The sequence below is a fragment of the Caretta caretta genome, chromosome 21 (assembly GCF_965140235.1).
Source record: "Caretta caretta isolate rCarCar2 chromosome 21, rCarCar1.hap1, whole genome shotgun sequence".
NCBI classification, from domain to species: domain Eukaryota; kingdom Metazoa; phylum Chordata; order Testudines; family Cheloniidae; genus Caretta; species Caretta caretta.
Genome location: NC_134226.1, coordinates 18,613,800 through 18,637,445, shown reverse-complemented (window position 1 = coordinate 18,637,445; position 23,646 = coordinate 18,613,800). Strand labels below are relative to the sequence as shown.

At 49.1% G+C, this 23,646-nt stretch overlaps 2 protein-coding genes and 1 long non-coding RNA gene across 8 annotated transcripts in view; 1 reads left to right on the top strand and 2 right to left on the bottom strand.

Moving 5' to 3' along the window:
- Positions 1-23,646, bottom strand: part of KLHL12 (kelch like family member 12) — a 145,187-nt gene that overhangs the window by 14,761 nt on the left and 106,780 nt on the right. The window contains exons 11-14 of one of the 6 annotated variants that reach the window (XR_012665675.1): positions 22,182-22,357; positions 18,569-18,821; positions 11,369-11,477; positions 10,471-10,545 (exon numbers count right to left, since the gene is read on the bottom strand). The exons of 2 other annotated variants lie outside the window; for them this stretch is intronic. Coding sequence is in view for 1 of the 4 variants with exons in the window: in XM_075121898.1 (XP_074977999.1) it covers positions 10,447-10,545; positions 22,182-22,357 (275 nt within the window). In the remaining 3 variants the exon portion in view is untranslated. Of the gene's footprint in view, positions 1-10,347; positions 10,546-11,368; positions 11,478-18,568; positions 18,822-22,181; positions 22,358-23,646 lie in introns of those variants that run through there. 3 more of the 6 variants (XR_007353452.2, XM_075121898.1, XR_007353454.2) reach the window with 3 other exon arrangements.
- RABIF (RAB interacting factor) lies at positions 6,700-8,839 on the bottom strand. Its single transcript, XM_048826686.2, has 2 exons — positions 8,679-8,839; positions 6,700-7,754 (listed from the first exon to the last, which is right to left on the bottom strand). Exons 1-2 carry the CDS (start codon positions 8,817-8,819, stop codon positions 7,509-7,511), a joined length of 387 nt encoding a protein of 128 aa, XP_048682643.1. The 5' UTR covers positions 8,820-8,839; the 3' UTR covers positions 6,700-7,508.
- On the top strand, positions 7,754-22,605 carry LOC142069730 (uncharacterized). The gene is made up of 3 exons (XR_012665676.1): positions 7,754-8,174; positions 16,052-16,201; positions 20,391-22,605. It is a non-coding gene; the product is annotated as an uncharacterized LOC142069730 (long non-coding RNA).

The window sequence follows — 23,646 nt, the reverse complement described above, 5'->3', positions numbered from 1 at the left end:
TGTATTTCAAGGAATCCCTGTTGAGGTTACAGGGACAAACCATCCCGATGTGTCGAAAGAATAGTAAATATGGCAGGCGACCAGCTTGGCTTAACGGTGAAATCCTTGCGGATCTTAAACATAAAAAAGAAACTTACAAGAAGTGGAAGATTGGACAAATGACCAGGGAAGAGTATAAAAATATTGCTCGGGCATGTAGGAATGAAATCAGGAAGGCCAAATCACACCTGGAACTGCAGCTAGCAAGAGATGTTAAGAGTAACAAGAAGGGTTTCTTCAGGTATGTTGGCAACAAGAAGAAGCCAAGGAAAGTGTGGGCCCCTTACTGAATGAGGGAGGCAACCTAGTGACAGAGGATGTGGAAAAAGCTAATGTACTGAATGCTTTCTTTGCCTCTGTCTTCACAAACAAGGTCAGCTCCCAGACTACTGCACTGGGCAGCACATCCTGGGGAGTAGGTGGTTAGCCCTCTGTGGAGAAAGAGGTGGTTAGGGACTCTTTAGAAAAGCTGGACATGCACAAGTCCATGGGGCCGGATCCGTTGCATCCGAGAGTGCTAAAGGAATTGGCGGCTGTGATTGCAGAGCCATTGGCCATTATCTTTGAAAACTCGTGGCGAACGGGGGAAGTCCCGGATGACTGGAAAAAGGCTAATGTAGTGCCAATATTTAAAAAAAGGAAGAAGGAGGATCCTGGGAACTACAGACCAGTCAGCCTCACCTCAGCACCTCAGTCCCCGGAAAAATCATGGAGCAGGTCCTCAAGGAATCTATCCTGAAGCACTTACACGAGAGGAAAGTGATCAGGAACAGTCAGCATGGATTCACCAAGGGAAGGTCATGCCTGACTAATCTAATCACCTTCTATGATGAGATTACTGGTTCTGTGGATGAAGGGAAAGCAGTGGATGTATTGTTTCTTGACTTTAGCAAAGCTTTTGACATGGTCTCCCACAGTATTCTTGTCAGCAAGTTAAAGAAGTATGGGCTGGATGAATGCACTCTAAAATGGGTAGAAAGTTGGCTAGATTGTAGGGCTCAATGGGTAGTGATCAATGGCTCCATGTCTAGTTGGCAGCCGGTATCAAGTGGAGTGCCCCAAGGATCGGTCCTGGGGCCGGTTTTGTTCAGTATCTTCATAAATGATCTGGAGGATGGTGTGGATTGCACTCTCAGCAAATTTGCGGATGATGCTAAACTAGGAAGAGTGGTAGTTATGGTGGCAGGTAGGGATAGGATACAGAGGGACCTAGACAAATTGGAGGATTGGGCCAAAAGAAATCTGATGAGGTTCAACAAGGATAAGTGCAGGGTCCTGCACTTAGGACGGAAGAACCCAATGCACCACTACAGACTAGGAACCGAATGGCTAGGCAGTAGTTCTGCAGAAAAGGACCTAGGGGTGACAGTGGATGAGAAGCTGGATATGAGTCAACAGTGTGCCCTTGTTGCCAAGAAGACCAATGGCATTTTGGGATGTATAAGCAGGGGCATTGCCAGCAGATCGAGGGACGTGATCGTTCCCCTCTATTCAACATTGTTGAGGCCTCATCTGGAGTACTGTGTCCAGTTTTGGGCCCCACACTACAAGAAGGATGTGGATAAATTGGAGAGAGTCCAGCGAAGGGCAACAAAAATGATTAGGGGTCTGGAACACATGACTTATGAGGAGAGGCTCAGGGAACTGGGATTGTTTAGTCTGCAGAAGAGAAGAATGAGGGGGGATTTGATAGCTGCTTTCAACTACCTGAGAGGTGGTTCTAAAGAGGATGGTTCTAGACTATTCCCAGTGGTAGAAGAGGACAGGACAAGGAGTAATGGTCTCAAGTTGCAGTGGGGGAGGTTTAGGTTGGATATTAGGAAAAACTTTTTCACTAGGAGGGTGGTGAAACACTGGAATGCGTTACCTAGGGAGGTGGTAGAATCTCCTTCCTTAGAAGTTTTTAAGGTCAGGCTTGACAAAGCCCTGGCTGGGATGATTTAATTGGGGGTTGGTCCTGCTTTGAGTAGGGTGTTGGACTAGATGACCTCCTGAGGTCCCTTCCAACCCTGATATTGTATGATTCTATAATATCTGCTGGGAGAGCAATACAGCGGTGCACAGGCAATCCAGGAAGTTTTTGGAAAATGTAGGGGACAATTTCCTGGTGCAAGTGCTGGAGGAACCAACTGGGTGCAGAGCTCTTCTTGACCTGCTGCTCACAAACCGGGAAGAATTAGTAGGGGAAGCAAAAGTGGATGGAAACCTGGGAGGCAGTGACCATGAAATGGTTGAGTTCAGGATCCTGACACAAGGAAGAAAGGAGAGCAGCAGAATACAGACCCTGGACTTCAGAAAAGCAGACTTTGACTCCCTCAGGGAACTGATGGGCAACATCCCCTGGGAGAATAACATGAGGGGGGAAAGGAGTCCAGGAGAGCTGGCTGTATTTTAAAGAATCCTTATTGAGGTTACAGGGACAAACCATCCCGATGTGGAAAAAGCTAATGTACTCAATGCTTTTTTTGCCTCTGACTTCACGAACAAGGTCAGCTCCCAGACTACTGCACTGGGCAGCACATCATGGGGAGGTGGTGACCAGCCCTCTGTGGAGAAAGAAGTGGTTCGGGACTATTTAGAAAAGCTGGACGAGCACAAGTCCATGGGGCCGGATGCTTTGCATCCCAGAGTGCTAAAGGAGTTGGCAGATGTGATTGCAGAGCCATTGGCCATTATCTTTCAAAACTCATGTCCATCGGGGAAGGTCCCAGATGACTGGGAAAAGGCTAATGTAGTGCCCATCTTTAAAAAAGGGAAGAAGGAGGATCCTGGGAACTACAGGCCAATCAGCCTCACCTCAGTCCCTGGAAAAATCATGGAGCAGGTCCTCAAGGAATCAATTCTGAAGCACTTAGAGGAGAGGAAAGTGATCAGGAACAGTCAGCATGGATTCACCAAGGGCAAGTCATGCCTGACTAATCTAATTGCCTTCTATGATGAGATAACTGGCTCTGTGGATGAAGGGAAAGCAGTGGACGTGTTGTTCCTTGACTTTAGCAAAGCTTTTGACACGGTCTCCCACAGTATTCTTGCCAGCAAGTTAAAGAAGTATGGGCTGGATGAATGGACGATAAGGTGGATAGAAAGCTGGCTAGATTGTCGGGCTCAACGGGTAGTGATCAATGGCTCCATGTCTAGTTGGCAGCCGGTATCAAGTGGAGTGCTCCAGGGGTCGGTCCTGGGGCCGGTTTTGTTCAATATCTTCATAAATGATCTGGAGGATGGTGTGGATTGCACCCTCAGCAAGTCTGCAGATGACACTAAACTGGGAGGAGAGGTAGATACGCTGGAGGGTAGGGATAGGATACAGAGGGCCCTAGACAAATTAGAGGATTGGGCCAAAAGAAATCTGATGAGGTTCAACAAGGACAAGTGCAGAGTCCTGCACTTAGGACGGAAGAACCCCATGCACCGCTAGAGACTAGGGACCGAATGGCTCGGCAGCAGTTCTGCAGAAAAGGACCGAGGGGTTACAGTGGACGAGAAGCTGGATATGAGTCAACAGTGTGCCCTTGTTGCCAAGAAGGCCAATGGCATTTTGGGATGTATACTTAGGGGCATTGCCAGCAGATCGAGGGACGTGATTGTTCCCCTCTATTCGACATTGGTGAGGTCTCATCTGGAGTACTGTGTCCAGTTTTGGGCCCCACACTACAAGAAGGATGTGGAAAAATTGGAAAACGTCCAGCAGAGGGCAACAAAAATGATTAGGGGACTGGAACACCTGACTTATGAGGAGAGGCTGAGGGAACTGGGGATGTTTAGACTGCGGAAGAGAAGAATGAGGGGGGATTGGATAGCTGCTTTCAACTACCTGAAAGGGGGTTCCAAAGAGGATTGATCTAGACTGTTCTCAGTGGTAGCAGATGACAGAACAAGGAGTAATAGTCTCAAGTTGCAGTGAGGGAGCTTTAGGTTGGATATTAGGAAAAACTTTTTCACTAGGAGGGTGGTGAAACAGTGGAATGTGTTACCTAGGGAGGTGGTGGAATCTCCTTCCTTAGATATCTTTAAGGTCAGGCTTGAGAAAGCCCTGGCTGGGATGATTTAGTTGGGGATTGGTCCTGCTTTGAGCAGGGGGTTGGACTAGATGACCTCCTGAGGTCCCTTCCAACCCTGATATTCTAGGATTCTATGAAATCCAGTAGCAGGTATTTGTAATCCCTGGAAGACAGGAAATGGCTCACTTGACAGTTGCCCTGTTCTGTTCATTTGCTCTGAAACTGCTGGCACCAGGCGCTGTCAGAAGACAGGTTACATGGCCCATTGGTCTGATCCAGTGTGGCGGTTCTTATGTAATAAATTTATCTAATTGTGGGATAGTACTGTGTGACTGAAGAAAAGCAAACATAGGGCCCATACTGAAGCAGTGGGAAGTAATCCAGGAAACTACAGACTCATTTGCGTGACCCCTAGTACAAGACTTTAGAACAACTTTTGAAGGAAAGACTGAAAGACATCGTGGAAAATAGGATAAAATGCAACATGACTCTCTGTATGACTGCCTTATCCCCATTTACCACTATACCAATCTTTGTGTTATTCAAGTTTTATCAGCAATGATTTTGTATTTATTTCATTACCTCACTGATAAAAATATTGAATAGCAGCAGGCCAAGTACCGAATCCTGTAGAACCCCACAGTTGAGGATTCCTTGCTGACTACTTCTGGAGATCTGCGAGTTAGTCACTTCTTAATTAATTTAATGTATTCTTTAATAATATTAAATATTGCTAATTTTTAAAATCAGCATGCACTGTAGTACCAAGTCAAATGCATCACAAACATCTAAATATATCAGATGTATACATTTATCTTTATCACCCAAACGTGTAATGAGGCTGAATTTGTCCTAGAGCATGTAAGCGGATATTTTCTCAAAGTTAAAAGGATGAGTCTAAAAACCCCATTGCTGCTCTGCAAACCTCAAGCTAAATTTGGAGCACCAAGCCCACAGTTCAGTTAATGACTTCAAATAGCACACACCCTTCCTAGTTTAACCTGAATGACACAGCAACCTGGAAACGCTATAGTTGCACCTCCTTAATCCTACTCAGTCATTGAGTCAGCTAGCACTTTCAGAATGATTTGGTTTTCCTTTGATTTAGAAAGTTCATGAAGTTTACCACAGAAATACAAGCAGAAGTCCATGTAGCAGTGTTCTCTCTCTGAAATCTTACCCTACAATCCCAAAACCCAGGACAAAGCAGCTGGTTTGTCAGCAGCCATTTCTTTATTATTCAGATACGTCATGCTGTTTTCTTTTTCTTTTAACTCACAGAGTCCAATGCTTTCACATGCATCAAGCTAATGAAGTTTTAAAAAGACAATTCTTCATGATGCATTTTTAGCTAAAACAAACGCATTTCAAGTCCCTCTCACCAAGAGCTAACTTTTGTAATTATAGCACCTTAGAGACTATTTGAGCATGAGCTTTCGTGAGCTACAGCTCACTTCATCGGATGCATACCGTGAAAACTGCAGCAGACTTTATATATACACAGAGAATATGAAACAATACCTCCTCCCACCCCACTGTCCTGCAAGGTAGCCTATTTCCTCTTGTTTTTTCCAAACCCCCCCCCCAGATGTTCTGGTTTAACTTGGATTTAAACTTGGAGAGTGGTCAGTTTGGATGAGCTATTACCAGCAGGAGAGTGAGTTTGTGTGTGTATGGGGGTGGGGGGGGGATGTGAGAAAACCTGGATTTGTGCAGGAAATAGCCCAACTTGATTATCATGCACATTGTGTAAAGAATTGTCACTTTGGATGGGCTATCACCAGCAGGAGAGTGAATTTGTGTGGGGGGGTGGAGGGTGAGAACCTGGATTTGTGCTGGAAATGGCCCAACCTGATGATCACTTTAGATAAGCTATTACCAGCAGGACAGTGGGGTGGGAGGAGGTATTGTTTCAGATTCTCTGTGTATATATAAAGTCTGCTGCAGTTTCCACGGTATGCATCTGATGAAGTGAGCTGTAGCTCACGAAAGCTCATGCTCAAATAAATTGGTTAGTCTCTAAGGTGCCACAAGTCCTCCTTTTCTTTTTGCGAATACAGACTAACACGGCTGTTACTCTGAAACCTGCCATTTTGTAATTATCTGGTCTATAACCAAGGACCATATTTGCTGACACTGTTTCCAATTTTTTTCAGTGGTTCTCCAACTTTTGTACTAGTGAGTCCTTTCACATAACAAGCCTCTGAGTGTGACTCCCCTTATAAATTTAAAACACTTTTTAATATATTTAACACATATTTATTATATTATTATTATATTATTTATAATATTTACATATTATATTTAATATAAATGCTGGATGCAAAGCAGGGTTTGGGGTGAAAGCTGACAGCTCGAGACCCCCCATGTAATAACCTCATGACCCCCTGAGGGGTCCCAACCCCCAGTTTGAGAACCCCTACTGTACAGTATGTTAAGAACTTGACTTTTGTATTAAGGCAGCATGTTCTAATTTTAAGCAAGTTTCACAATCACATTTCTGGAAAGACCTTAATAAACTTCTCAGCTGAGTCTTAATCAAATGTACTTGCAGTGTGACCAGTCAGTCTACAGCAAGCAATACAAACTTGCAAAAATGTATACTTTACTGTCCTCCCTCTTTAGTCTCTATAGACAAAAGACAATACAAACATCACACTGAGAAACATGGAATAAATTTAATTGAACATGAATATTGATTATAGCAGTTCAAGTACATTTACTTTTTGCAATTTGACTATAGATTTTATCTTACATAGGAAATACCCTCATATTTCCTGAAAAATGAAACCTCCATAGCAGTGCCAGCCTAGGCCATCTTTCATTGCCAGGCCATGAACAATTCAAACTGTAAATGCAAGTGGGAAAGTAATCTTTTAAAAGGAGGGAGAAAGCTGCCCTGGCTGTAAACTTTTACATGTGGCATGAAGGGCAAACCCTGTAGTCCAAAATATAGTGAGAAACCACTAAAACTGGATAAAATGCCTGAGAAAATGGGCAAAGTTCTGTCTACCTAGCTGTCCTCTCAAAGGTGCAGTTCCGAGTTTGTTCCTCCCTTTTGAAGAAAGCTTGTTCACTGAAATCGCAATGTTCCATATTCCAGTCAAAATTTAAATTAAAAAACAAACCATGAGTTTCTGTGGGAAAAACATCCGGTGACAGGAGTTATGCTCACATTTTACACTTCAGGAACCAAGATGAGACTGCCCATGAGTTAGGACTAAAAATCAGAAATGGGAAGACTGTGGAATTGCCATCCCCATGTTACAATGGGAGGAAGGACCAGATGAAGCTGAAATGCACTGAATGTAACAATAATTGCCTATTGCTTTAAATAAGCTGTTAAGATGAATCCGGTGCCTCTGGCTTCATGTTGGTACATGTTAAGAGCCGTGGAATGGTTGTACTTAGGAATCCTGGCTGCCAGCTGGGATAGCCTCACAGAGAGTCCGAGCTCCACTCAGGATGCTACTCATGAGAAACACGGTCCAAGGCTATGTAGAAGCTCTTCTTATCATCTAGGCAGTGCCAGCCAATTGGCCCAATCTCACAGTCTGCGCATATGAGGAACTTTACATTGCCAACGTCCTTGGTGAACCCAATATTCTCAAAGGAAAACATGTCATCAACAAGCCAGTGATCCTGGAGCACGTCCCCATCCGGAGAGCTGCTGGCAAGCAGGGCTGTCTTCTTTTTCATGGAAGGAAGGAAAAGCTGTCAAGGAACAAAACATGGCATTAGCCATTTACAAACACCAGCGATCACCTGTACAGGCTCAGCTCCAATGCAGCCAGAGCTGCAGAGCAGACGCGAAGGACAAGAGCTAGCCCTGCCTCACAAGTAGGCACAGATTAAGAGACATGCCGCAGAGACACACGGAGATAAATATAAGAAAAAAGCCCGCACAGGGCTGGGGGCAGCAGAAGGAAACCAGGAGCCAAGCCTGGTCACGATGCTCCGCAGTGGTCTGGGGACACCAACAGCCTCCCCAGTCAGGCGCGTTGTGAGCGGGGTCTGAAGGACGACGACGTGCCTGAAGAAGGACAATGAAGCACGAAGGGGGCGTCTGCAAATGTCACCGGTGGGGCTGAGGACTAGAGCCAGGGGCTGATCAGGAATCGCTGCGGATACCAGGTGATCGGGGGCTGCCCGGGCACGGCCGGCAGACGGGAAGGGTGGTGCCCGCCCCGGAAGGGAGAAAGCTGCAGGCGGGGGGCGGCGCTGCGGGCTGGGCCGGGCCGGGCCGGGGGGGGGCGGCGCTGCGGGGCGGGGCGGGCCGGGGCCGGGGGGGGGGGGGGCGGCGCTGCGGGGCGGGCCGGGGCCGGGGGGGGGGGGGCGGCGCTGCGGGGCGGGCCGGGGCCGGGGGGGGGGGGGCGGCGCTGCGGGGCGGGCCGGGGCCGGGGGGGGGGGGCGGCGCTGCGGGGCGGGGGGGGGGGGGGGCGGCGCTGCGGGCTGGGCCGGGGCCGGGGGGGGGGGCGGCGCTGCGGGCCGGGCCGGGCCGGGCCGGGCCGGGGGCGGCGCTGCGGGCCGGGCCGGGGCCGGGGGGGGAGCGGCGCTGCGGGCCGGGCCGGGGCCGGGGGGGGGGGGGGGCGCTGCGGGCCGGGCCGGGCCGGGCCGGGCCGGGGGGGGGGGGCGCACCTCTCTGCGCGCGAAGGTGGCGGCGCCGGGCAGCAGCACGCGCGAGCCGCAGCGCTGGCACAGCACGGCCTTGCGGTTGCGGCCCCGCGCGCAAACCAGCTCCCCCGCGCCCGGCTCCATCTCCGCGCAGGGCGCCGCCATGGCCGCGCAGGCGCATTAGTGCCGCCTCGGCGCGCGCAGCAGGGGCCCGGGGCGGGGCGAAGGTTCCACGCGGGGGGGGTGGTCCCGGAGCAGGGCTGAGTGGTGACGTCAAAGCCAGACGGGGGGGGCCATACGTCGGGTGACCAGATTTCCCAAAGGGAAAACGAGACACAGCGTGGAGCCCCCCCCCCCCCGGCTTCCCTCCCGCCCCCCACGGAGCTGGCCCGAGCCCCCCCACCTGGCTACCCCCCAGGTCCCCGCCCCTCGGCTAGCCCCAGCCCCCCCCACCGTGATTGGCCCCAGTCCCTCTGCCCCCCGCCCCCCCCCGGGGGCTCTCCCAAGCCCCCCCCCCGGCTTCCCTCCTGCCCCCCACGGAGCTGGCCCGAGGCCCCTCCCCCAAGCCCTCCTCACCCCTGGGTGGGGCTGGCTCGAGCCCTCCCGCACCCCTGCATGGGGCTGGTGTCGCTGCTCACCCCACCCCGGCCTGCCCTCTGCCTTGCCCCCGTGGGGGATGGCATCGCTGCTCACCCCCCACCCCGGCCTGCCCTCTGCCTTGCCCCCGTGGGGGATGGCATCGCTGCTCACCCCCCACCCCGGCCTGCCCTCTGCCTTGCCCCCGTGGGGGATGGCATCGCTGCTCACCCCACCCCGGCCTGCCCTCTGCCTTGCCCCCGTGGGGGATGGCATCGCTGCTCACCCCACCCCGGCCTGCCCTCTGCCTTGCCCCCGTGGGGGATGGCATCGCTGCTCACCCCCCCACCCCACTTCTTTGACCAAAGTGGGCATTTGTCCTGTTCGCTCTTGCCCAGTGATCAAGTTGGCAAACAGGACAATTGCCCACCTTTGCCAAAACAGTCGGGTCGGCTGGGACAAGGTTTAAAAAAGGGACTGTCCCGGCCACAACGGGACATATGGTCACCCTAGCTCTAGAAGTGGAATGAGGTCAAAGAGGGCGGCTGAGCTATGGCATAGGGTCACGGGCATGCAGCTATGGGGTAAAGGTAGGTGACATGTGATGGGTGGTTCCAGGGCAGGGCCAGGGCCAGGGCCAGCAGTGGGTGGGTCTGTTGGGATTTAGTTAGGTTGAGAGCTGCCTATCCATATCCATATCCAGCCTCTCTCAGGGCAGAGCAGGGCACCCGTTCTGTCTTGTTCTTGGTGATGCCTGGGGCACGTGGGCTCAGCCGTGGGGCTGTGTGGAAGGGGATGCTCTGGGTCTTTCCTTTTGTCTGAAGGTTTGTACTTGTTTTGTATTTACTAAAATCTAGTTGAGACACAGCTTAATCAAGAGTTTTGTGAGGTGATTTGGCTGGGCAGCACTGACTAGTGACTGGAGCCCAGCAGTGGGAATTGAGAGTGCTGGACTCAGTTCCCAGAAGTTTCTTTTCCAGACAAGTCCCAGAAGTGAAGGCACAGGGCTAGGCCTATCTTTGGGCTGGCAGGCACAGCTTTGGGTGCATGCACTGATTATCCTCCTGAGGGAATTCTGTACAAAAAAAAAAAAAATGCTGCATACAGTATTCTGAAATTCTGCAAAATTCTGCATATTTTATTTGTCAATAATAAATGTGGAGGCTTCCACATGGGAGTGTAGAGCACATGCCCCTGGCTGCACAGAGATGGGCAATCACCCCCGTCCCCCCCAGGACAGGGATTCAGCACCTGACCCTGACACAGCACAAGGGAAACACCTGGCGACCTGCTCCTCCGCACCAGCTGCGCCAAGCTAAAAAGCAAGAAGGACAGAGTCTCACACACACATCCACCCTGGCCCCAAACCAGGCATGGGCAGGCAGACTCAGCCTGGCAGGATCTAAGTGTGGGGGGGATTTTCGTGTGGGGTGAGAGGGCTCTGTGGGGGGATATAGGGTGCAGCAGTTCTTTGGAGGGCCCAGATGCAGCGGGGATCTGGATGTACAGGGGCTCACGGGGGGTTCTGGGTGCAGTGGCAATGGGACTCTGCAGGAGGGTTCAGGTGAAGGAGGTTGGGACTCATCTGAGGGGGTCTGGGCAGGGGGAGATGGGGCTTATTGGGGTGCTGGGGCTCAGCAGGGGGCAGTCTGGGTGCTGAAGAAGTGAGGCTTGGTGGAGTGGGGGTCTAGGTTCAGCTGGTTAGGGCTTAGTAGGGTGGCAGTCCAGGTGCAGGAGGCTCATCAGGGTGATCCAGGTGTGGGGTGAGGGGGCAAGAGTGGAGGGTCTGGATGCTTGGGGGGGAAAGAGGAGGGGCTTGGCAGGGGTCCAGATTGGGGGGGGGAAATGAGGCTCAGCAGGGTGGGGGTCCAGATGCACAGGGGCTGGGTGGAAGGGGCAGCACCTCCCTGTACAGTCACCCCTTTGCCCTGTGTGCAGGAAGCAGGGGGAGGCGTACAGAGCTTCCTGCAGCCGGGGCAGGTTTCTGGGGGGTGGGTCTGACTCAACCTCAGCCCTGGCCATTCCTTGCAGGGGAAGAGGAAGTCTCATCCTCCTCCAGACCACCTGGGATTAGCAGCTGAGCCCAGTGCAGGGGAGGAGCAACCGGCTGGGGTGTCCCCAGCCCTGCAGTGATTTACCTCTCTGCTGGATGCTCCAGGCAACGGAAATGATGCACCCGCACTTCTAGGGAGGGGCACAAGACCGCTCTTGCAGCTTCCCTTTGCTTCCCTGTCAGAATTCATTTTTCTGTGGGGAAGCAAAGAAATCTGCTGGGGACATGAATTCTGCACATGCACAGTGGCACAGAATTCCCCCAGAGTATGATTGCCTTCTGTTGCTTTATCTCACCACTTCAATCAAAACAATTAAACTGCTTTTTAATCACGTTTACTCTATTTCAGCCTGGGATAAACTGGTGTAAGGGCCATGTGGATGCATAATACTGCTATAACCCTCCCAGGCCTCTTAAAGTGGTGGTACAGCACAAAATGTTGTGAATGGCAAGGGGGAAAAAGTACAGTAGATTTAATCTTCCTGCATTTCTCTAAAGCATTTGATACAGTTCCACATGGGAAGTTAAATTGGAAAAGAGGGGGATCAGTATGAGAATCAAAAGGTGGGTAAGGAACTGGTTAAAGGGGAGACTACAATGGGTCATGCTGAAAGGTGAACTGTCAGCCTGGAGGGAGGTTATTAGTGGAGTTCCTGAAGAATTGGGCGTGGCACCAATCTTATGTAACATTTTCATTAATGAGACAAGGTGGGTGAAGTAACATCTCTTGTTTGACCAACTTCTGTTTCTGAAAGAGGCAAGCTTTTGAGCTACATAGAGCTAATAAAATGTGCTGATGACACAAAGTTGGAGGTATAACCAATATAGAGGACCAGAATATCCTACAAGGAGATTTGGCTGACCTTGAAAAAATGGAGTTATAGAAATGGGAGGAAATTTAATAGTGCAAAGTGCAAGATCATGCACTAGGGGACTAGCAACAAGAGTTTTTGCTGTAAGCTGGGGACTTATCAGTTGGAAGCAGCAGAGGAGGAGAGAGAGGATGACTATGAGATGCTAATGTGATGTGGCCATGAAAAAGGCTAATGCAATCCTAGGATGCATCAGGCAAGGTATTTCCAGTAGAGATGGATAATTGTTGTTATTGTACAAGGCCTCATCCAGAATACTGTGTGCAATTCTGATCTCCCACGTTTAAGAAAGATGAATTCAAACTGGAGCAGGTGCAGAGAAGGGCTACTAGGATGATCAGAGGAATGGAGAACCTAAGGAGCTTGGCTTGTTTAGCCTAACAAAATGAAGGCTGAAGGGAGATAACTCTTCTCCCTCCCTGGTGTTTGTCTCTCTGATGTATTTATAGAGAGCAAAGATAAGGGTCAATGCTGGCACAAGAACAAAAGGATATAAACTGGTCATCAACAAGTTTAGGCTTGAAATTATAAGGTTTCTAACTATTAGGGGTGAAGTTCTGGAACAGTTTTCCAAGAGAAGTAGTGGAGGCAAAAATACTAATTTGTTTGAAGACTGAGCTTGACAAGTTTATCGAGAGTATGGTATGATGAGGTTGCCTACAATGGCATAGGCCCATCTGCAACCGCTAGTAGCAAATATCTCCAGTGGCCAGAGATGGGACACTAGATAGGGAGGGCTCTAAGTTACTATAGAGAATTCTTTCCCAAGTGTCCAGGTGATGGGTCTTGCACACATGCTCAGGGTCTAACTGATAACCATATTTGGGGGGTGGGGGGGGGAGGGTTCACCTTCCTCTGTAGTGTGGGGCATGGGTCACCTGCTTGTTTACTCTAGTTCAAACCATGGAGTCTCTGTAACTTGAAATCTTTAAATCAAGATTTCAGGACTTCAGTAACTCAGCCAAAGGCCTGCAATGTGCAGGAGGTCAGACTAGATGATCATGATGGTCCCTTCTGGTCTTAAAGTCTATGAATCTGAGACTTTTCATGATTTTTCACTTCCCTTCTCCCCACCTCAAAAATAAATAAGTAAAGGAGCTATAAGTTGGTAATGGTACATTATCGTGCAGGATCCCTCTTTTGGAGGAACTGATGAAAAACATCTTGCCATATCCAAGGGGATTTCAGACTGAGACCATATATAAGGAAAATAATTCCAAAGTGGAGAGGAAAAAAACGTGAAAGCAACATTTTCTGTGTTGCCATTGTGCCCACTTTTACAATAATAAGTAACGTTGTGGTTCTGTGGCAGTTCACACAGCATCCTATGCCCCAGACAAGGAAAACAGATACGAGCCAAACTACACATCTGTAATGTGCCTTGCACCTACCTGCAAGAGCACTGTCTATTTGGACACTGTACTTGTGATGACTGGGAGGCAGCAGATGAGGGACTGCTTCTGTCTGGCTTTGTAAGGGGAGGCACTGTTGTTAAAGGAAGTTCTAGCTAATTGGTGCACTTCACTGTTTATTTAAAAAAAATAAAAAACAATGCTACTTAATGGCTTTCTTAGAAAGAGCCATTGAACTTCTGAAGAAAGCAACAGGATGGGATCATGAGCACCATGTTTTCCTTGGGGGATGGTTTGCTTTATTTGAATTTGACCCTGTCTTCCATGGGCAGCGGGTAGAATCATAGAATATCAGGGTTGGAAGGGACCCCAGAAGGTCATCTAGTCCAACCCCCTGCTCGAAGCAGGACCAAATCCCAGTTAAATCATCCCAGCCAGGGCTTTGTCAAGCCTGACCTTAAAAACCTCTAAGGAAGGAGATTCTACCACCTCCCTAGGTAACGCATTCCAGTGTTTCACCACCCTCTTAGTGAAAAAGTTTTTCCTAATATCCAATCTAAACTTCCCCCACTGCAACTTGAGAGCATTACTCCTCGTTCTGTCATCTGCTACCATTGAGAACAGTCTAGAGCCATCCTCTTTGGAACCCCCTTTCAGGTAGTTGAAAGCAGCTATCAAATCCCCCCTCATTCTTCTCTTCTGCAGGCTAAACAATCCCAGCTCCCTCAGCCTCTCCTCATAAGTCATGTGTTCCAGACCCCTAATCATTTTTGTTGCCCTTCGCTGGACTCTCTCCAATTTATCCACATCCTTCTTGTAGTGTGGGGCCCAAAACTGGACACAGTACTCCAGATGAGGCCTCACCAATGTCGAATAGAGGGGAACGATCACGTCCCTCGATCTGCTCGCTATGCCCCTACTTATACATCCCAAAATGCCATTGGCCTTCTTGGCAACAAGGGCACACTGCTGACTCATATCCAGCTTCTCGTTCACTGTCACCCCTAGGTCCTTTTCCGCAGAACTGCTGCCTAGCCATTCGGTCCCTAGTCTGTAGCGGTGCATTGGGTTCTTCCGTCCTAAGTGCAGGACCCTGCACTTATCCTTATTGAACCTCATCAGATTTCTTTTGGCCCAATCCTCCAATTTGTCTAGGTCCTTCTGTATCCTATCCCTCCCCTCCAGCGTATCTACCACTCCTCCCAGTTTAGTATCATCCGCAAATTTGCTGAGAGTGCAATCCACACCATCCTCCAGGTCATTTATGAAGATATTGAACAAAACCGGCCCCAGGACCGACCCTTGGGGCACTCCACTTGATACCGGCTGCCAACTAGACATGGAGCCATTGATCACTACCCGTTGAGCCCGACAATCTAGCCAGCTTTCTACCCACCTTACAGTGCATTCATCCAGCCCATACTTCCTTAACTTGCTGACAAGAATACTGTGGGAGACCGTGTCAAAAGCTTTGCTAAAGTCAAGAAACAATACATCCACTGCTTTCCCTTCATCCACAGAACCAGTAATCTCATCATAAAAGGCGATTAGATTAGTCAGGCATGACCTTCCCTTGGTGAATCCATGCTGGTTGTTCCTGATCACTTTCCTCTCATGCAAGTGCTTCAGGATTGATTCTTTGAGGACCTGCTCCATGATTTTTCCAGGGACTGAGGTGAGGCTGACTGGCCTGTAGTTCCCAGGATCCTCCTTCTTCCCTAGTATAGGTATATAGTAGGTCAGTATAGTAGTGTATAGTAGGTCAGGGGAGGCACAGCCTCCCCTAGTGCAGCTGCTGCTGCAGGGCCCCTGTTGCAGTTTGGCAGGGGAAATATTTGCTTTTTATTATGCTCCATGCAGGTTCTAGGGCGGCTGAGGAGATGGTATGTGCTATTCAGCTTCCTGGGTTCTCAGTAATCTCCCTGGACTCCCGAGAGAATACTGATGAACCTGGGAAGCTGAGTAACACATACTACCTCCTCAGCTGGCCTGGAACCTGCACGGGACATATCAAAAGCTTGGGGTCTGAGGAGGGGAGGCGTGGCTGTGAGGGCTCCGGCCAGCCCGGGGCTCCTCTGAATGGGTTGGGGGGAGAGCTCCGGCTGCTCTGGGGCTCCTCTGGCCACGGGGGGAGGTAGGGGGTCTCAGGCTTTGGCGAGGGGTGGGGCAGGCGGAAGGGGTGGAGCCAGGGGCTAGCCTCTCCAAAGTGAGGCTCCACCTGCTGCCTTCTCAAATATTTTGATAAGGAACTCTGAAGACACGGCTTTTCAGAATAGTGACAAACATACATGTCACACTCTTTGCCAAAAGCACATTTGTCCCTCTATAAATAGTGCTCAGCAGTTTGTCCAGCCTCAGATATCATCTCTGCTGCTGACTGCAGCCCTCTCTCCAACATTACACCGTCTCCGGCCATCCAATGCCTCAACTCATGCTACTACCCAGGCTGGAAAGAGTTTAGAGATACACGGATGAAGTTGGCTATTGTATAAATGTGACGTTTTGGATGGTTAATAATGATGATTTCTCTTGTGGTGTTTGCAGTGCTGCCAAACGACTCCCAGCCCTTCACCAACATGCAAGTCATCTGGGACATGGGAGAAGATCATGCTCCAAGAGAACTGAGTGCCTCTTTAACAGCCACAGTAATACATGTGGGGTTGGTCCTCTGGTTTCTGAGCTCCCAGCCAGAGGGTAAGTAAAAAGAAATGAAACATCTTTTGCTTTATGCCACAACCTGGGTGGGCTCTTAGCAGAGATTGAGGGGGGAGCACTCCAGAAGACAGGCCTCCCATCTCTCTCATTGAGCCTCAGCAAGACAGGCAGAAGTTGAATCCACAGCACTCAGAGCTGCCAGAGCAGAGTCTTTCACAGAGGCGGGGCTGGCAGGCTCCCTACCCAGTTCCACGTGGCTCCTGGAAGTGACCAGCATGTCCCTGCAGCCCCTAGGCAGAGGCGCAGCCAGGGTGGCTCTGCACACTGCCCCTGGCCCGAGTGCCTGCTCCGCAGCTTCCATTGGCCAGGAACTGTGGCCAATGGGAGCTGCGGGGGCAGCACCTGTGGGTGGAGGCAGTGCACGGAGCCACCTGGCCGAGCCTCTGCCTAGGAACCGGACATGGTGACTGCTTCTGGGGAGTGCCCCCCCGAGGTAAGTGCCATTCAGAGCCCTCACTCCCTCCCGCATTCCAATCCCCTGCCCCAGCCCTGAGCCACACCCAAACTCCCGCTGCTGCTGGAGGTGGGAGGGGGCTCAGGGCTGCAACTGCACCTGCCACTACAGAAGTCCCAGAATCTGTGACTTTCGTGACCTCCGTGACAAACTTAAAGCCTTAACGATAAGGCCATTGGGGAGAAATTAATTAATTCTTTGCATCAGACTTCACAGTTGAGGATGTGAGGGAGATTCCCAAAGCTGAGCCATTCTTTTTTGGTGACAAATCTGAGGAACTGTCCCAGATTGAGGTGTCATTAGAGGAGGTTTTGGGACAAATTGATAAATTATACAGTAATGAGTCACCAGGACAAGATGGTATTCATCCAAGAGTTCTGAAGTAACTCAAATGTGAAATTACAGAACCACTAACTGGTTTGTAACCTATCATTTAAATCAGCTTCTGTACCAAATCATAGAATATAAGGGTTGGAAGGGACCCCAGAAGGTCATCTAGTCCAACCCCCTGCTCGAAGCAGGACCAATTCCCAGTTAAATCATCCCAGCCAGGGCTTTGTCAAGCCTGACCTTAAAAACCTCTAAGGAAGGAGATTCTACCACCTCCCTAGGTAACGCATTCCAGTGTTTCACCACCCTCTTAGTGAAAAAGTTTTTCCTAATATCCAACCTAAACCTCCCCCACTGCAACTTGAGACCATTACTCCTCGTTCTGTCATCTGCTACCATTGAGAACAGTCTAGAGCCATCCTCTTTGGAACCCCCTTTCAGGTAGTTGAAAGCAGCTATCAAATCCCCCCTCATTCTTCTCTTCTGCAGGCTAAACAATCCCAGCTCCCTCAGCCTCTCCTCATAAGTCATGTGTTCCAGACCCCTAATCATTTTTGTTGCCCTTCGCTGGACTCTCTCCAATTTATCCACATCCTTCTTGAAGTGTGGGGCCCAAAACTGGACACAGTACTCCAGATGAGGCCTCACCAATGTCGAATAGAGGGGAACGATCACGTCCCTCGATCTGCTCGCTATGCCCCTACTTATACATCCCAAAATGCCATTGGCCTTCTTGGCAACAAGGGCACACTGCTGACTCATATCCAGCTTCTCGTCCACTGTCACCCCTAGGTCCTTTTCCGCAGAACTGCTGCCTAGCCATTCGGTCCCTAGTCTGTAGCTGTGCATTGGGTTCTTCCGTCCTAAGTGCAGGACCCTGCACTTATCCTTATTGAACCTCATCAGATTTCTTTTGGCCCAATCCTCCAATTTGTCTAGGTCCTTCTGTATCCTATCCCTCCCCTCCAGCGTATCTACCACTCCTCCCAGTTTAGTATCATCCGCAAATTTGCTGAGAGTGCAATCCACACCATCCTCCAGATCATTTATGAAGATATTGAACAAAACCGGCCCCAGGACCGACCCTTGGGGCACTCCACTTGATACCGGCTGCCAACTAGACATGGAACCATTGATAACTACCCGTTGAGCCCTGGAGGATAGCTAATGTGACTGGACTGTGACTGTAAATGACTGGAGGATAGCTAATGTGACACCAATTTTTAAAAAAGCACTCCAGTGGTGATCCTGGCAATAACAGGCTACTAAGCCTGACTTCAGTACCAAGCAAACTGGTTGAAACTATAGTAAAGAACAGAATTGTCCAACACGTAGATGAACATAATTTGTTGGGGAAGAATCAACAAGGGAAATCATGCCTCACCAATCTACTAGAATTCTTTGAGGGGGGTCAACAAGCATGTGGACAAGGGTGAATCCAGTGGATACAGCGTACTTAGATTTTCAGAAAGCCTTCGACAAGGTTCCCACCAAAGGCTCTTAAGCAAAGTAACTGGTTAAAAGATAGGAAACAAAGGTTAGTGTGACGGGGTTTGACTTACCACTGCTGGCATCTCCTGCCGGTCACTCTGGGAATTAGCTCTTGACCGCTGCGGAGCGCCCTCGACGCGTGGCGTTGGGCTCATCATTTGCTCTGTTGCCCTTGGGCCCAGGTTGCTCCCTGCTCAACCAGTGTCCTCTTCCGGACAGTCCTCGACTGCTTCAGAACACTGCCCTCCAGCACTACCCACCGCTTCAATCTCACCCTCTTCCGGGCCGGGGGGGTTTTGTTAACAGCAGTCCTTCTGTCTGCACCTGCCTCGGTGGCAAACCACAACCCTGTAGTCTAGCCCCTTATCTCAGGGGCCAGTTGCGGTCTGTCTCAGCCTCTTTCCTCAATGGCCAGGTGCAGTGCAAAGGGGTGGGGGGGCCCAGGCCCACCTGCCCGCTACTCTGGACCCTGACCCAGGGACCTTCTAGGGGCAGCCTCTCTCTGCCCTTCTTCCTTCCCCTCTTGCCCGCTCAGTTTCCCTGGGCCACTTCCCCTTTGGCCCTATGCAGCCTGGCAGGTAGTGGGCTGGAGCCCCTATCTGCTCCCCTAAGCCTGCCCAGCACTGCTCTGTCCAAGGTGCTGCTCCTTGCCTCAGGAACCAGTCCTTGTCCCTTGCTGGCTGGGGAGTGACTGCCTTCTCCCTAGCTGGGCAGCCTTTATATAGGACCTAGCCTGGTGCTGATTGGCTGCCCCTTCCCCCGCCCAGATTGGCTCTCCCCAGGCTTCACTGATTGGCTGCTGATCCGCACAGCCTCTCAGGCCTTGTTCAGCCCTTTTTCTCCGGGAGTGGGGCTCTGTCCCACCACAGTTAGGAATAAATTGTCAGTTTTCAGAATGGAGAGAGGTAAATAGTGGTGTCCCCCAGGGGGTCTGTTCTGGGACCAGTCCTATTCAACATATTCATAAATGATCTGGAAAAAGGGGTTAACAGTGAGGTGGCAAAATTTGTGGAGGACACGAAACTACTCAAGATAGTTAAGTCACAGGCAGGCTACAAAAGGATCGCTCAAAACTGAGTGACTGGGCAACAAAATGGCAGATGAAATTCAGCGTTGATAAATGCAAAGCAATGCACATTGGAAAACAACATCCCAACTATACATATAAAATGATGGGGTCTAAATTAGCTGTTACCACTCAAGAAAGAGATTTTGGAGTCATTGTGGATAGTTCTCTGAAAACATCCACTCAATGTGCAGCGACCATCAAAAAAGCAAACAGAATGTTGGGAATCATTAAGAAAGGGATAGATAAGACAGAAAATAGCATATTGCCTCTAAATAAATCCATGGTACGCCCACATCTTGAATACTGTGTGCAGATGTGGTCGCCCCTTCTCAAAAAAGATATAATGGAGTTGGAAACGGTTCAGAAAAGGGCAACAATAATGATTCGGGGTATGGAACGGCTTCTGTATGAGGCAAGATTAATAAGATTGGGACGTTTAAGCTTGGAAAAGAGACGAGTAAAGGGGATATGATGGAGATCTAAAAAATCATGACTGGTTTGGATAAGGTAAATAAGGAAGTGTTTATTCTTTTTCACAACACAAGAACTAGGGTTCACCAAATGAAATTAATAGGCAGCAGGTTTAAAACAAAGAAAAGGAAGTATTTCTTCACACAACACACAGTCAACCTTGCCAGAGGGTGTTCTGAAGGCCAAGACTATAACAGGGTTCAAAAAAGAGGTAGATAAGTTAATGGAGGATAGGTCCATCAATGGCTATTAGGCAGGGATGGTGTCCCTAGCCTCTGTTTGCCAGAAGCTGGGAATGGGAGACAAGGGATGGATCACTTGATGATTACCTGTTCTGTTCATTTCCTCTGAAGCACCTGCCGTTGGTCACTGTTGGAAGACAGGTGTGACGTTGCACCCATAAGGCTTTATGGAAATATGCTTACGAATGTATATATGACATAACTGGAATATATTTCATGCTACATATGCCATGTAACACACCTCTGTAAAGATTATGATCTACTGAATCTATTCATCCTATTTGTATGCATGTATCATTTTTGTATTCAAAGTTATGAATATTGGCTGTGTACTTGCTTGACTTTTAAGTAGCGTTAGTAAAGCATTTGGTCAGCTTCTTGAGAAAGGAATGTGCAAATTAAGTGCCCAATCAAGAATCACTTAATGAACATTGGATCTTGGATGGCTTCAATCCACATAAGAAGTCTTCCTGGAGACATTCAAGATAGCATGTGGGCAATGGCTGCTGCCTGTAAAAACGGAGTCATGCTAATGTAACGCCAATATTTAAGAGGGGCTTTAGAGATGATCCTGGCAATTACAGACCGGGAAGTTGAAACAATAGTAAAGAATAAAATTGTCGGACACATAGAAGAACATATATTGTTCCGCAAAAGTCAACATGGTTTCTGTAAAGGGAGATCGTGTCTTACTGATCTATTAGAGTTCTTTGAGGAGGTCAACAAACATGTGGACATAGTGTACTTAGATTTCCAGAAAGCCTTTGACAAAGTCCCTCACCAAAGGCTCTTAGGTAAATTAAGTTGGCATGGGATAAGAAGGAAGATCCTTTCATGGACTGAGAACTGGTTAAAAGACAAGGAACAAAGGGTAGGAATAAATGGTAAATTTTCAGAATGGAGAGGGGTAACTAGCGGTGTTCCCTAAGGTCAATCTTAGGACCAATCCTATTCAACTTATTCATAAATGATCTGGAGACAGGGGTAAACAGGGAGGTGGCAAAGTTTGCAGATGATACTAAACTGCTCAAGATAGTTAAGACTAAAGCAGACTGTGAAGAACTTCAAAAAGATCTCACAAAACTACGTGATTGGGCAACAAAATGGCAAATGAAATTTAATGTGGATAAATGTAAAGTAATGCACATTGGAAAAAATAACCCCAACTATTCATACAATATGATGGGGGCTAATTTAGCTACAACTGATCAGGAGAAAGATCTTGGAGTCATCGTGGATAGTTCTCTGAAGACGTCCAAGCAATATGCAGCAGCAGTCAAAAAAGCAAATGGGATGTTAGGAATAATTAAAAAAGGGATAGACAAGAAGATGGAGAATATTTTATTGCCCTTATATAAATACACGGTATGCCCACACCTTGAATACTGCGTACAGATGTGGTCCACTCATCTCAAAAAAGATATACCGATATTAGAAAAGGTTCAGAGAAGGGCAACTAAAATGATTAGGGGTTTGGAAGGGATCCCATATGAGGAGAGATTAAAGAATCTAGGATTTTTCAGCTTGGAAAAGAGGAGACTAAGGGTGGGGATATGATAGAGGTCTATAAAATCATGAGTGGTGTGGAGAAAGTGAATAAGGAAAAGTTATTTACCTGTTCCCATAATATAAGAACTAGGGGCCACCAAATGAAATTAATGGGCAGCAGGTTTAAAACAAATAAAAGGAAGTTCTTCTTCACACAGCGCACAGTCAACCTGTGGAACTCCTTGCCTGAGGAGGTTGTGAAGGCTAGGACTATAACAGGGTTTAAAAGAGAACTGGATAAATTCATGGAGATTAAGTCCATAAATGGCTATTACTCAGGATGGGTAAGGAATGGTGTCCCTAGCCTCTATTTGTCAGAGGGTGGAAATGGATGGCAAGAGAGAGATCACTTACGTTATGGACATGTGACTTGCCCGTGTGACTCCAAAACACCATCTTGGGGCTGGACTTTGCATAGGAGAGAGGAGGACGTCTCCACCCACAAGAGCAAGTCTGTGAGAGACTCCTCCATTTTGTCTTCAGCTGGCTCAAGAGATAGCTTCTCCACCCCAAAGGATACCTAAAAGAAACTGGAACAAAGGACAGTAACCACAGGAGGTGTGAGTGGTTGCTGGACCCAGACTAGAAGAGACTGGTCTGTAAAAGGAACACCTCCGAGGGTGAGGTTTTATCTGTGTTCAGTTTTCTTATTGTATTAGGCACAGACTTGTGTGTTTTATTTTATTTTGTTTGGTAATTCACTTTGTTCTGTCTGCTATTACTTGGAACCCCTTAAATCCTACTTTCTGTATTTAATAAAATCACTTTTTACATATTACTTAACCCAGAGTATGTATTAATATCCGGGGGGGGGTGGGGGGGCAAATAGCTGTGCATATCTCTCTATCAGTGTTATAGATGGCGAAAAATTTATGAGTAAAACGGATTTATTTGGGTTTTGGACCCCACTGGGATTTGGGCATCTGAGTGTTAAAGACAGGAACATTTCTTAAACTGCTTTCAATTAAGCCTACAGCTGTTAGGGGACGTGGTTCAGACTTGGGTCTGGGTTTGCAGCAGGCTAGCGGGTCTGAACCAGGCAGGGCACTGAAGTCCCAAGTTGCCAGAGCAGGAAAAGTAGTAGTCCTGGCACATCAGTGGGCAGCCCCAAGGGGATTTCTGTGATCCAACCTGTCACAACAGGATACTGGGCTAGATGGATCTTTGGTCTGAGCCAGTATGGCCATTCTTATGTAACGGTGGCGTCCCACCCTGAATACGAGAAATTTCCGGTGAGCTGGATGAATGTTGATGTGGATGTATGCATCCTTCTTGTCGAGTGCCAGGCACCAGATTTCCTGGGAGATGGAGGGGCTAATGAAAGCGAATGTCACCATATAGAATTTGGATTTCCTGATAAAGGCATGGTGAGCAGGTGGCATGCCCCTTCAGGGAGGCTAGCCCCATAGCACCACCCCTTCTGCACAAGGCCCTGTCCTCTGCGTCAGGAGCCCTGAACCCCCTTGACCATCCCTCCAACGGCTAGAAAAGCCCCAGGTTGGCCTGAACCCCCACCCCAAGATAGCCCCAATCCTGGGACGGCCCCAGCCGGCCAACCCACCCAAGCCCCAGCCTGGCTGGCCAGAGCAACCCCAGCAACGCTGGGCTGGCTTGAGGAGTCCCAGCCCTCCATCCCACGGCAGCAGCTCCAGCCAGAGAAGGCAGAGCCTTCCCTGGCCTATTATATCTGTCGCCCCTGGATAAAGATGTTGAGCACCAACAGGTCCAGAATGGGATGTCACCCTCCGCCCTTCTTCAGAATGAGGAAATATGGGAAGTAAACCCTCTGCCCCCTAAAGTGAAGTGGGACAGGTCTATG